General features: G+C 40.5%; 1 protein-coding gene across 5 annotated transcripts in view; it reads right to left on the bottom strand.

The window, feature by feature from the left end:
* The window catches only part of RPAP3 (RNA polymerase II associated protein 3), a 49,361-nt gene that overhangs the window by 31,170 nt on the left and 5,098 nt on the right, over positions 1 to 13,093 (bottom strand). For 3 of the 5 annotated variants that reach the window (XM_037887668.2, XM_043548717.1, XM_037887669.2), the window contains exons 2-4: positions 7,906 to 8,064; positions 3,257 to 3,397; positions 835 to 957 (exon numbers count right to left, since the gene is read on the bottom strand). In XM_037887668.2, coding sequence (XP_037743596.1) covers positions 835 to 957; positions 3,257 to 3,397; positions 7,906 to 8,058 — 417 coding nt within the window. In that variant the 5' untranslated portion in view covers positions 8,059 to 8,064. Of the gene's footprint in view, positions 1 to 733; positions 958 to 3,256; positions 3,398 to 7,905; positions 8,072 to 13,093 lie in introns of those variants that run through there. The other 2 variants (XM_043548721.1, XM_037887671.2) reach the window with 2 other exon arrangements.

Genomic DNA, 13,093 nt, shown 5'->3' with positions numbered 1-13,093 from the left:
GCGGCGCTGCTTCCAACCGCTTTCAGACAATGACTGGGTAGAGGAGTTCTTGTCTGTCCTGTCAGACTCGGTAATTTTAGATTAAGAAAGTGCCTAGGAGCTTGGTGTAGAGCCACAGCTCAGCAGGGTGCTCATTCAAATAGACCGAGGAAGCAGGACTTTTTAGCCTTGGGCTCTGAAGAGGCCCTCATTAGTGCTCTAAAAGTAGAGCTTAAGATGAGCCTCAGTGGCTTTGTGCATCCTCTTGGAATAGGAACAGACTGAACACTTATCAGGATTCTGTCCCTCACCACGGCAGAAGAAACACCAAGACTGTCCATCATTAAACAACATAGCTGCCTTTCAAGAAGGACAAGTTTTAAATCCCAGGGATTTAGTTTTAGCCATATCAACTAAATACCAAGTAAACTCCAAATCTAATCTAATTTTTTTTGAGCCAAATGGTGTAACAAAGTAACTATTAACTAACTACACTAAAAAACAATGCTAATTATCCTGACAACTAACAGGTCAGTGCACGGAGTAAGTGGACACTGCAACAGTTCTCTCTTGCTGTCAGGAGCAGTAAGAAAGAAGTGAGGGATAACTGGGCCCATTGCTCCCTTTATGTCCTTTCCGGGGGCAAGGGAGTATGAGTGTGGAGAGGGTGGTGCAGTTTAAGTGTATGCAGGGCACGAGCATGGTCCCAACGGACACTGCTGTCTAAAAGAATCTGTTATGGGCACATGCTCACCAGAAGTGGAATCCATGTGGACAATGACTTGAAGCAACAGCCAATGTTCAAATGTCTGCGTCATTTTTTCTTTTTTAAGGGTCATTTAATGCTGCAATAACCTTTTCTTTCTCAGCAAGAGCTTTTTCTGCATCTATATGAATTCCATCTTCTTCAGAGTCCGATTCTGGAGATAAGGAATCATGGGTACTATCTTCTTTGTCAAGTTCTTCAAGTATTTTGTCCTAAAAACACAAAATAAATTCACGTGTATAATGTTCATTATAATCCACGACTCCATACAAATTATAACTAGATATCGATAAAGGACAAACTAGACACAGGATTTTTAAAAATACATCTTTCAATTATTACAAATACTACTGGCAGTACTTTGTTTTGTCTTTATTTAACTAAGGTTGCGATCTTGCTCAGCCACAGGGGTTCACTTGTGCAGATCTCTATACAGCATTGAGGCCCAGGAATGTATAGACTTATAATTTTGTAAACTGATTTTGAAATATTCACAAAGGTAATAAAACAACTTCCTGACAACAACACACTAAAAATAGCAAAACTACGTTATTCTGTTTGGGTTCTTATAAAATGCTCATTGTTATTACAGATATTTAAACACTGATAATGGTGCTATGGTTGGTGCTTAGTAACAGCTGTACATTCAGTATAAAATTGCATAAATTTGAAAATATACACCATAAAATGTTTGAAATACAGAACTATTTTCTGTGACTAGAACACAGCCATACTCCATGAAGTTCACAAAAATGCCTGAACTACCTGAATGTCCACTCTACATCAGGCATTTTAGATTCCTATTCAGGTTTCTCTAAATCAAGAAAGAATTTAAGCACATGCTTTAGTGCTTTCCTGAATTCAGGCCTTAATGAATTGTACAGCTTTTTGCAACAGGGATTGCAATGTATGTTTGGAGACCACTCAATTTGTAATCCGTAATCCAAACTGTAACATTTGAAATTGACAGTGGTATCGTTTTTTCATTATCATTTTTAAAAATGTGTATGTGGCACAATAAGTCATGATTAAATGAAAAGCTTTCACACGCAGTTTTGATTACAAAATCGTAATTTGTTTCACAGTATTACAGTGTATTCACTGCACTTAGTTTTAGTTTATCTCAGTTTACAATTTTGTACTTGGAAAAATTTATTCATATTCACAAACAAGATGTCTCTCTGCACTTACCATGTTTCATTTAGTATCTGTACAGCCATGCTAAACGCACCACACAGCAAAGAAAAAGTTCACTCTTACAGGGAAATATTTGTCATCCCAAAAACCCACTCCACACCCAATGCTTATTCAAACATTTTAATCGCTGATAACATGCTAAACCTCACATAGATTCTACCCTTTTCTGAAATGTCAATAAAAGTGGGATGAGCTTAGTATTTTAATACTCATTCTACTGAGTATTTTAGTTTTCAGATCAGATTAAAGTTTTCAAAGACCTTAAATACTGGACTCTCATCAGACGAAAGTTAATCAGTTATTTTTAAATATATATTTAAGCATATATCTACCTCAAAGCTACAGAAACATTAAAAAATTGTAATCAAAGTTAATTTTTAAAAATAGCCATCCTCAAATCTCCAGCTTCTGTAAGCTGTTACCTCCTTGGGTAAACCTAACTGTGTAGCATTAGTCAGACATATCCAATGAGAAACCTGAGACTAAAATTCATAAGAGGCATCCTATTGGTATCCTGAAGGTTTCCATTCCTTTTAAACACGATGCTGCTTTCACTTCAGGAACCTAGTTAAGAGACACTACACTAGTAAGACTTCAGCTCCAAAACTTTCACAGGTTAAATGTGTTTAATTCCAAATAATTAACAGAATGTATGCAGCCTTTACACAACAGCTTAATTCAATACAATTCTTGCATTGGTCTGGATACTTACAATGTCAATAGCAGCAGAAGCAGCATGAGCTCATGAACTCAGGATTTGGCAGGTACTTTAAGAAACTATTTTCCGAATATTTTGTTTTAAAAACGTGTTCATCACAAAGCTTATTCACACATAATAGTAATAAACTGGGATGCCAAAAATGTTTTAAAAATATGTATACCACCTTCTTTAACCAATACCTCTATAAAAACTTACAATAAAAATGTTAAATATTCACCTCACATGCTCTTCTCCTTCTACTCTGAACTACTACTTGCAGAATTATTTTACATTTAAAATAAAACACTATTTTTAAAACCATTTTTTCTTAATGCCAAAAATTTATGATATGAGCCAGAGCAGGGCATAATTACTGTGGAATAATTCACACCTAATGTATTTAAAATAAATTATAGTATCCTATTTCACATCTTTTCAAGGACCAAAATGTAAGCTGTTTGGGGCGGGGGTGTTATTTTCTGTTTTTCAATACCTAGTGCAATTGGGAACCAACCTAGCAGGCCTCTAGACACTAATGAAATATAACATTAAGCAATAGTATCAATCAGGCATGACACATGAGATAAGTATACCATATAACTGGAATAACGTACCACATCAAGCTTTCCCCATGCTTCATAGTCATAAGATTTTATCTTGTTTTTTTTGTTTTCCTCAGTTGTTTTCTTAGAAGGTACTTTAGCTTTGCTCTTCTTCTTTTTCCTATATGCCTCATTTCGAATTGGTGGTAAATTCTAGGTAGAACAACAGTTATTTCAGTGTAGTTTTAACTTAACAGAGAAATAGTTATGAGATTTTTTTTTCAGATGAGATAGGATAACATTTACAGTAAAATACTTTTTTTATTTTTTAAAACAAAGGATGATTGAAAACTGCATGTCTTAAAGATGAAGGCAGATTTAAGGCAGTACAGCTTTTGTTACTATCAACACATGACTGGCGTTCTCTTCTGAGAGTCTGTAAACTTTAATGCTCACAAGTATTTTGGAAAACGAAAATCTTTGTAAATAAATGTAAATGAAAGTGCATAAGACCTTATAGTGTCACAATTCTGAGGTAAGATAGGCTCAAGTTTTGTTTTAGATTAGGTTTCCCTAAATCCAAAACATTTTGAAGAAAACTGTTTGTCACCCGGCTTTGTAGGTCCACTCAAATAATGTTCATGCTGATGCTGCTCCACAAGCTGACAAAGATTTTCCTTATGGATAATATAAATCTAACAGGAAGTTTTAAATGCAATATAAAAAATACAAACATTAAGATGTTTACCATGGTTGAACCTCTTTGTGATTACGTAAAACAAGATTCAGTTAATTTTTTGGATTTGAATTTCAGACATAAATAGATGTATAATATTTTGGATAAAAAGGAAAGAAGAGCAAAAAAATCTGTAACATGCATGTTTGACTGGGAAATGTGCTGATTCTGTAAGTCTCCATGTGTTTTCTTTCCTCTGAAACATAAAACATTTTAAAAGCCAGTGGCACATTTCATACAAATATTAATTATCCATTTGAGTGCAGAGGGTGAAACTCTGTCCTCACTGACATCAATGGGAGTTATGCAATTTATTTCAGTGGATCCAGGATTCTACACAAAGTTACACTGCACAGAAAGAAACCATACACCTCCACATATTGTAGTGGTTGTTAAATTCTTTTACAGTTTTATACTGAAGCATCAGTTTACTTGTAGAGGGCCAAATCCTATTTGTCTTACTAATGCAGGGAGCCCTGTGATATCAACAGGACTTCTCAGAAGAGTACATCAAAGAGGATTTCATTATCATCATGTTCCTATTACACCTCTGGTGTTTAGGGCAGTGATGAAGCTCCTCCTGCCTGTTTCTGGCAAGTCTTTCAACAGTTCCCCAGCTGTGCCCCAGGTTTTTCAAGTCGGCTTCCATGTTGTTCCATGTTTTTCAAGTCGGCTTCCATGTTGTTTTCAGGAGGACTCGTTTTTGCTTGCCTTCAGGTGTCCATCTTATTGCTATTCTGGTGATGGAATCAGTTTCCATCCAAAGCACATGACTAATCCATCTCCAGCACCTCCTGGCAATGGATGGTGCTCAGATCCTCTTGGCTGCACTGTGTCAATAGATCTTGGTTTGAGATTGTACTGGTCAAAAAGATATGTAGGACTTTTCTGAGGCAGATTGTATGGAATGAAGACAGTTTGGACATGTCATACTTTCTCATTCTCCAGCATTCTGCACTATAAAGTAGTGTTGAAAGTATGCAGCTCTGATAAATCTTAAGTTTGGTTTTGGTGTTGTATTTTGATGATTTGCAGACAGTATTTAAGCTCCTGAAGGTGTTCGTGGCTTTACTGATTTTGATCCAGATTTCCTGGCTTGTTCCACCATCCTGGCTGATGGTGCTGCCAAAGTATGTGAATGTTTCTGCATTGGTGAGAACATAATCCTCTATCCATATAGGTAATGGTGAGGCAATATTAAAGGTCATGATATCTGTCTTATTGTGGTAGATTTTCAGTCCAATTTGCTGGCTGACTGCATTGCGTTGAGTGGTTTTTTCTTCTATATAGTGTTGAGTATTGGACAGGAGAGCGACATCATCTGTGAAGTTCAGGTCTTCAAGGGATGAGAAGTGTCCATTTAATACCTCTTGGAATGTCTTCTGTTGTACGCTGCATTACCCAATCGATGGCAATGTGGAAAAGGATTGCAGACATGACACACCCCGATGTACTCCTGTTTTGACTTCAAAACTGAGATCACTGTGATGAGCACAGCACATAAAGTTGAAACAGAAGCTTTTGATGACGTTGATTGTATGGAAAGGATTCTGTATGCCCGCAGAATGCGCCATAGGCTGGTCCTGTAAATGCTATCAAAAGCCTTCTCAAAGTCTATGAAATTTATGTAGAGTTGCTGTTGCCATTCTAAGCACTGTTCTATTATGTTTCGTAGAGTGAAGATCTGGTCTGTGCATCCATGCCCTTTCCGAAAACCAGCTTGCTCTTTTCTGAAAACACTATCAATTGCCTCTGATATTCGCTGGACTATAATCTTACACAATACTTTGCTTGGTACAGATAAAAGTGTGATACCACGCCAGTTATTACAATCACTGAGAGTTCCTTTCTTTCGTATCTTCACTATAACCCCATTGCTCCACTCATTTGGCACTTTTTCCCTTTCCCACACTGATGTAAATAGAGGGGCCAGGATACATGCTGCTTATTTAGGATTTACCTTAGACAATTCCGCATTCAAGTTATCCTTGCCAGGAGCTTTCCCATTTTTAAGGATTTGATGGCTTGAATGATCTCTTCCTTAGTTGGGGTGTCTGTGTTGATATCAAGATCTTCTGCCTCCTGGATGTTTGCTTCCTCTTTAGGTGGCTCCCTGTTCATCAATTCTTTGAAATGCTCTGTCCAGCGTATTTCTTGTTCTTTTTTAGTTGTGAGTAGGTGTCCTTTTTTGTTCCTGATAAGAGTGTTTGTTGGTGTCTGCCATTTACCACTGATAAGCCACATCATTTTGCAGATGGTTCCTTTTTCACCACAAGCAGCTGCATCCTCTGCTTCTGTTGCCAGATTATCAATATAATGCTATTTGTCTGCTTTCACAAATTGACCTCCCAGTGTACCTTGTTATACTGCTTGTGGTATTTGTCCTTTAGCTTCTGGGATTTTGTGTCTAAAACTTTTTTCTTCAGGGCTCATCTGGTTTCTATGACATTCCATGTGCTGGGTAAAATCCACTCCTTCCTTCTCTTCTGCCTGTAGCCTAGACAGGCATCACTGCTCTGTTTATAAATTGCTATAACTTTGTCCCTCTTCTTGCTGATCTCCTCATCTGCATTCCCCTACTCTTCATTAAGGTCTGCAAGTGCTTGAAACCTGTTCTTTAACTGCAGAATGGAGGCTTTCTGTGCTTCAGGGACTTTAGCTTGTCAATATCATAACGTCTATGTCCCTTGTTCGGTGGACCCACACTTCTCAGTTTTAGCTTGATGGAGCTGTCACAAGGTGATGGTCGCTGCCAACATATGCACTCCTTCTCACTTTCACATCTGTCAGTGAGCGTCCCCATTTGCCATTGATCATGATATGGTCAATCTGGTTCTTATCTCTGCCATTTGGAGAACACCATGTCAGCTTGTGAATTTCATGATGTTCAAATAGGGTTCAAATAGTTCATTCATATTACAGAAATCAACAAGCCTTTCTCTGTTTTCATTCATGGTGCCATACCCATGTCTTCCCATTGCTCTGTCACTGTTTGTATTGTCCTTACTGACCTTGGCATTCAGGTCTCCCATGATGATAGTTAGGTCGTGACATGGTACTCTCTCTAAACTCCGTCTGTAGTTTTTTGTGACACCTTAGAAACTAACAAATTTATCAGAGCATAAGCTTTCGTCGGCTGTAGCCCACTTCATTGGATGCATAGAATGGAACATATAGTAAGAAGATAGTGTGTGTGTATATATGTAGATATATGTGATAGACCTACGCCAGTTGGGTACAGCAGATAGCCATATTGGGATCCAGGAAGTGGGCAGGCTTTGCCCGCCCACTGCTAAAGGATCCCCCCAGCCTAAGGTGGGGTCCACAGGACCTGGAAAACCAAATAATTACAGGGGACAACTAATGAACAACAGGGACAGGAATGCGGTCAAAGGGTCAAACAAAGGGAACCGGACGGGGACACCGAGCAGAGAACCCCGGACAGCGCCCACTGCTCCTCAAAGGCATCAAGGGAGTCAGTGGATGCCGCCCAGAAGAACTCTGCCCGGAGATGTGAACAGACGGAGGATTGGAAATAGGTCCCACAGTCACAGGAGACTCCATCGGCCAACCTCCTCACCCTGGTTTTATAGATGGCCACTTTAGCCAGGGCCAGGAGGAGGCTGACCAGGAGGTCCTGTGACTTAGTGGGGCCACGGACAGCCTGTAGTGCAAGGTAGAATTTGGCCCAGCATAAATAAATTCTTTAAACATACAGCAGGGTAGCATTGCATGTACTTTGATCATACATGTTGCTGGTGAGGAAAAAAAAAAAAAAGAGGGGTTTTAGGAGATACTGATCCTTAGTCTTTATGAAATATCCTTGAGGAGCAGCAGTAATGTATCCCTGGAACATTAAAATGAGAATCACTTTGGATCTTAATCTGTGCAAAGAAAAACAAAACTAAATAATAAATTATTAAACAAATACCACCATTTTTTATTAATAGCTGTGTTAATATTGAGATTGGACTCTTGAATTTACCTCTTCTGGGGCACCACTCTGTTTCATCAATTCAGAATCCATCTGCTTAATATCTTTTTCCCAGCTTTCTAATTCTCTCACAAAATCATGCAGCTCTTCAGCATTTTGCTTCATTTGCAGCTGTAGCTCTAGTGCTTTATTCGGTGAAGTCATTGTTACCTGTTGAATTTGGGGAAAAACAGGTTTTTGATGAGAATCAAAAGCAATTATTGAAGAAAACTAGTTTCTGTAAAATGAAAAAAAATCATGCCTGAACTCGACTGAATTACTTTGCATGGATGACTGAATCTTCCCACCAGTATGAGCAAAGACATTGTAGGAAAAAGTAAGGAAATGAGAAGAGAACAAGTTACTAAAACGAAGGAAAGTTATAACTTTTCTGACATATTGAAACATCTGATAAGAAACAAGTCTTGTTTTTCGTTATTGTGGATAAGGTGTACCACCTCTTTAAGGAGCAAGTCAAGGAAGTATCCAGAAGGTGACAACTATGTGATTTTGTATTAAAGGAAATATGCCTTCAATAATTTTTCAAAATGTTGTAATCACACAATCTTATGTGAAAAAACAAGGAAATTGGCTTCTTAAAGTTAACATTTAACAAAAAATCTGCAACTATAAAAAGTACTCATTCTATAGATTAGAGGTGGGCAAACTCAGATGTTTTAATCCAGCCTTCGAGCTCCTGCCAGGAAGCGGGGTCTGGCTTCAGCGCTCCAGCCAGGGATCAGGGTCGGGGGCTTGCCCTGCTCTGCGCGTCCCATGGCTCCATGCAGCTCCCGAGAAGCAGGTGTGTGTCCCCACTCCGGCTCCTACGTGTAGTGGCAGCCAGGAGCTCCGCACGCTGCCCCTGCCCCAAGCGCGGCCCCCTCAACTCCCATTGACTGGGAACCAAGGCCAGTGGGAGATGCAGGGATGGTGCCTGCGGATGGGGCCTCTCTCCACTATTCCAGTCACTATTTTATATATTACCATTATGTCCCCTGTTATTTTTATACTTTCTCAATTAGATACTACTAATCTCTTTACTCTTGCCACACCTTAAAATTTTCAGAGTCCTAGACTCCTATTTCTCGTATATCTGTTTTGAGACAGGATGACCAGAATTTAACATTAGATAGCCTTACCTAAAATAAAGATAATATTCTCATGATCACTAACCCACATTCTTTATACAGTGTAACTTTTTGCTTGTTTTTGACTACTGCTGCACACTGAACAGATGCTCTCCTTGAACTATCCTGAATGATGCCATGGTCATTTTACTAAATCGTTGCAATGAATTTAGAATGTAGGAATTGCAGCATTGGATCAGACCAGTGGTTTCGTATCCTGTCTCCAAAGTGGCTGGCAACAGATGCTTCAGAGGAACTGCAAGAAACCCAGTAATAGACAGATGTGGGATAATCTGTCTTCCATGAAGGTCTCATCCTAATTTGTAAAAATTAGAAATTGTTTCAAACCTTTACAAATGAAGTTTTATATCCCTACTTATTTTTTTGGTAACCATTAACTATTATAACTCTGGCTATTCTTACTATCTATATAAATATCTTTGAATCCTGCTAATTTCTTGGCCTCACTGACATCCTGTTACAATGAGTTCTATAATCTAATTATGTGTTATTTGAAAAAAATATTAGTATTGAATTTGGCACTCTTCTGTTTCTCTTATTCTTGCTATTCTATAGCCTGTTCCTTATGCTTCCGAACATCTTGTTTGTTTTTTTGCAAATGAGCAGAGGTCTTCATTGAGTTGAGCACACCAATGCTCAGGTCCCTTTCCAGCATTATCCTGTTAATTTAGAACCCTGTAAAGTGCATGTTTAAGAGTTTGGAGGATAGGGACCTAAGCAAAGACCTTGGAATTCCATTGCATACTAAAGTCTCTCTATTCATACCTCTCAACCTGTGGAGGACAATAAGAGATATTAATTAGGGAAGCCTTTAACCAGGTGAACAAGGTAAGGATCCTTTCTGAACAAATTATGATATTTTGGCACAGGATTCCTCAAGCATGTGATAAAAAGACATGCTGCTAAAATTAACATATACAGTTACATACATATGGGAAGCGGGGAGGAAAGGATGGTCTATGGTAGACCAATCACTGGATTGGGAGTGTCATAGACTTTAATGTCAGAAGGGACCATCCTGATCTTCAGTCTGACCTCCTGCATGTTGCAGGACACAGAACCTCACCCATCTACTGAGTTACTCTGGCTGAGTTACTGAAATTCTCAAATCATGGTTTAAAGACTTAAAGTTACAGAGAGTTCACCATTTACACTAATTCAAACCTGCAAGTGACCTGTACCCCATGCTGCAGACGAGCCAGGGGAAAATTCCCAACCTCAAATATGGCAATCAGTTACACTCTGAGCATATGGGCAAGACCCATCAGGCAGATACCTGGAAAGAATTATCTGTAGTAACTCAGAGCCCACCTCATCTAGTGTCCCATCTCCAGCCATTGGGGATTTTTGCTATTAGCAGTTGCCCATTGGCCACACACCATTGTAGGCAGTCCTCTCATACCAGCCCCTCCATAAACTTATCAAGCTCAGTCTTGAAACCAGTTAGGTTTTTTCCCCCCACTGCTCCCCTTGGAAGGCTGTTCCAGAACTTCACTCCTCTGATGGTTAGAAACCTTTGCCTAATTTGAAGCCTAAACTTGTTAATGGCGAGTTTATATCTATTTGTTCTTGTGTCCACATTGGCCCTTAATTAAAATAACTCCTCTCCCTCCGTTATCTAGTCAGGACACTTAGATTAAATTCACAGCTCTGCCACAGACTTCCTGTGCAATCTTGGGCAATTCACTTACACCCCGATCCACAAAGGCACTTGAGTGCCTAAACCTAAATTCAGGCACTTACAATTCAGCTTTAGGCACCTAAAACCCAGTTTTAAACTTCACCATGATTCACAAAACTCCCACCAAACCCACAGGCACCTAAACTTACTTGGTGCATAAATTTGCAGGTTACCTCTGCATCTTAATTCCTGCCTCTGGGCACTTACACTGCTGCCTCACTCCAGGCATCTGGATGCCTAACGCCAGAGTGATGCACAAACTGGGAGAAAATAGGTATTCATTTGCCTATCTTGTGTGCAGAGCCCAATCCGGTAGATGGACTGTGGGAACCTATCAGATCAGGTCCCACTCAAAATCTGCTCAAAGGAGGAGTTGTCTTCCAATATTTAGCGCAGTGGTCACCTGGGATGTGGACGATTCAGGTTCAATTCCCCCCTCTGCCTGATTGGCAGGAAGGATCTGAAATCTCAGGAAGGGGCTCTAATCACTGAGCAATGGGATATTTTGATGTGAGGTGTGATGCTGTATGCAAGCCACATACTAAAGGATATAAAAGGCAGCTGTATCGTCTCCATTTTATCTTCAATCCTGCTTCTTGCCTCTGGAATAAGTTCTATGCAAACTGAAGTTCTGAACAAAGGACTGAATGACCCAGCCAAGCTTTGGATGTGTTCCAGGCAGGAATGTAAATATCATTTTAAAAAGTACCCGTTTAAACAATAAAAATTGTATCATTTAACCGGTTAACCAATTTGGACCTCACAATGCTTACAATGGCACGTCTCCCCTCTCCCTTGTCCTGCACAGATGGGGAAGGACAGCTGTGCTCATACTGGGGGTGACACAACAGGCATAGCCAGGAGAGCTTAGGGCAGTAGAGAGGGTCCAGCACCCGCTTGCACCCTCAGTACCCAGGAAAAGGGAGAAGAGCCCCAGGTACTTAGTTTGTGCTGATGTGGCCTCCACAGATGCTCAATGCCACCCCAGCAGCAGTTTCCTTTCCCTTCAATAATCAGCTGAAACCGCAGCACCAATCAGCGCGCCATCCCCTCCGCAGCCAAACCCCTTCCAGTGGCACAGGCGGGAGGCCAGGGACTACTTTATCCCCCAATGGGGCCTGCAGCCCCTGCCGCCCCACCCTAAATGTGCTCCCCCTGCCTGGCTGGCCATTCCCTGCGAAGCCCCCAGACTGGTAGTTTGCTCATCCTGCTTCCCGGCGCTGCCAGGCATTTCCTGGTCTAGCGAGTAGTATCCTTCCGCCCTGGGTCTGTGCAAGTATTTCTCCTCAGGTCTGTGGGGCTGGAGGGACTTTTTTTTTTTAATATCGTTAATATCGACTCAGCCCCTTTAAGAAGGGGCTGGGCTCCCAGTGATCTCTTGTGATGCCCACTCCTTCCTGGTGCCATAATTCACCTCTTGCAGTGTCCCAAAATGGCACCTCTACTGCAGAAGAACCTGTTAGAGATCTGCACGCAGGCCCTGCCCCCAGCAAGGACTTCTACCAGCTGATCGGAAGGAGGTGGATGAACGGTAAGACTAATACATATTGGTATACCGTTTAACAGTTTAATATTTTACATCCATAGTTCCACAGGGTCTTTCAAGCCAGCAAACTTACCAATATTGCTAAGAACCTGATATATGGACTATGAATTCTTATGTATGTATCTGACTACTTGGACCATTTAGCAACTCTCTTCTTGTTCTTTTCCTTTTCTTTTCTAATAAACCTTTAGTTTTAGATACTAAAAGATTGCTTGGCAACATGGTATTGTGGGTAAGATCCAAACTAAAATTGGCCTGGTAATGGCCCTTTGCGGTTCAGAAGAACATTTTGTATAGTGAGCAGTTTTTTAAAATAACTCCTCACCTTATTGGAATGCAATAAAGGGAGCTGTGTGATTTCTTTTTTCAGCTTCTTGATAACCAGTGTGGGGAATCAGAACAGTTTGATTGGGGAGTCTAATGTCAGTGTTAACCACCAGTTCTGAGAGCATCTGCTCTCCTTTTCGCAGCCTGCCCCGACTTTGGCATTTTCAGTGAGGAGTACCATAGGCACCCCGGGTCACATAAAGCACCCTCAATCTGCCCTGTGGTAGTTGCTCAGCTTTGGATAAATACTTAAATAATCATTTGGAGCAGGGAGGCTGGACCTGAGGTCTCCTGGGGTGCCCTAACCACCAGTTTACAGAGTCAGTCCATTTTCTCTGTGGCCCAATGGCTATTTAAGCATTGATTCGAAGTGGAGCAGCATCAACAGAGAAGACTAAGAGCACTCCTCTGATTACTCCAAGAGATGGGTTCCTGACTATAGATCGCTAACAGAGACAGGTGCCTCCTCATTGCCCAAACTGAGGCACCTACCCCTTT

This window comes from Chelonia mydas, chromosome 1, assembly GCF_015237465.2.
Source record: "Chelonia mydas isolate rCheMyd1 chromosome 1, rCheMyd1.pri.v2, whole genome shotgun sequence".
NCBI classification, from domain to species: domain Eukaryota; kingdom Metazoa; phylum Chordata; order Testudines; family Cheloniidae; genus Chelonia; species Chelonia mydas.
This window is presented reverse-complemented; position numbering and strand designations above follow the sequence as displayed.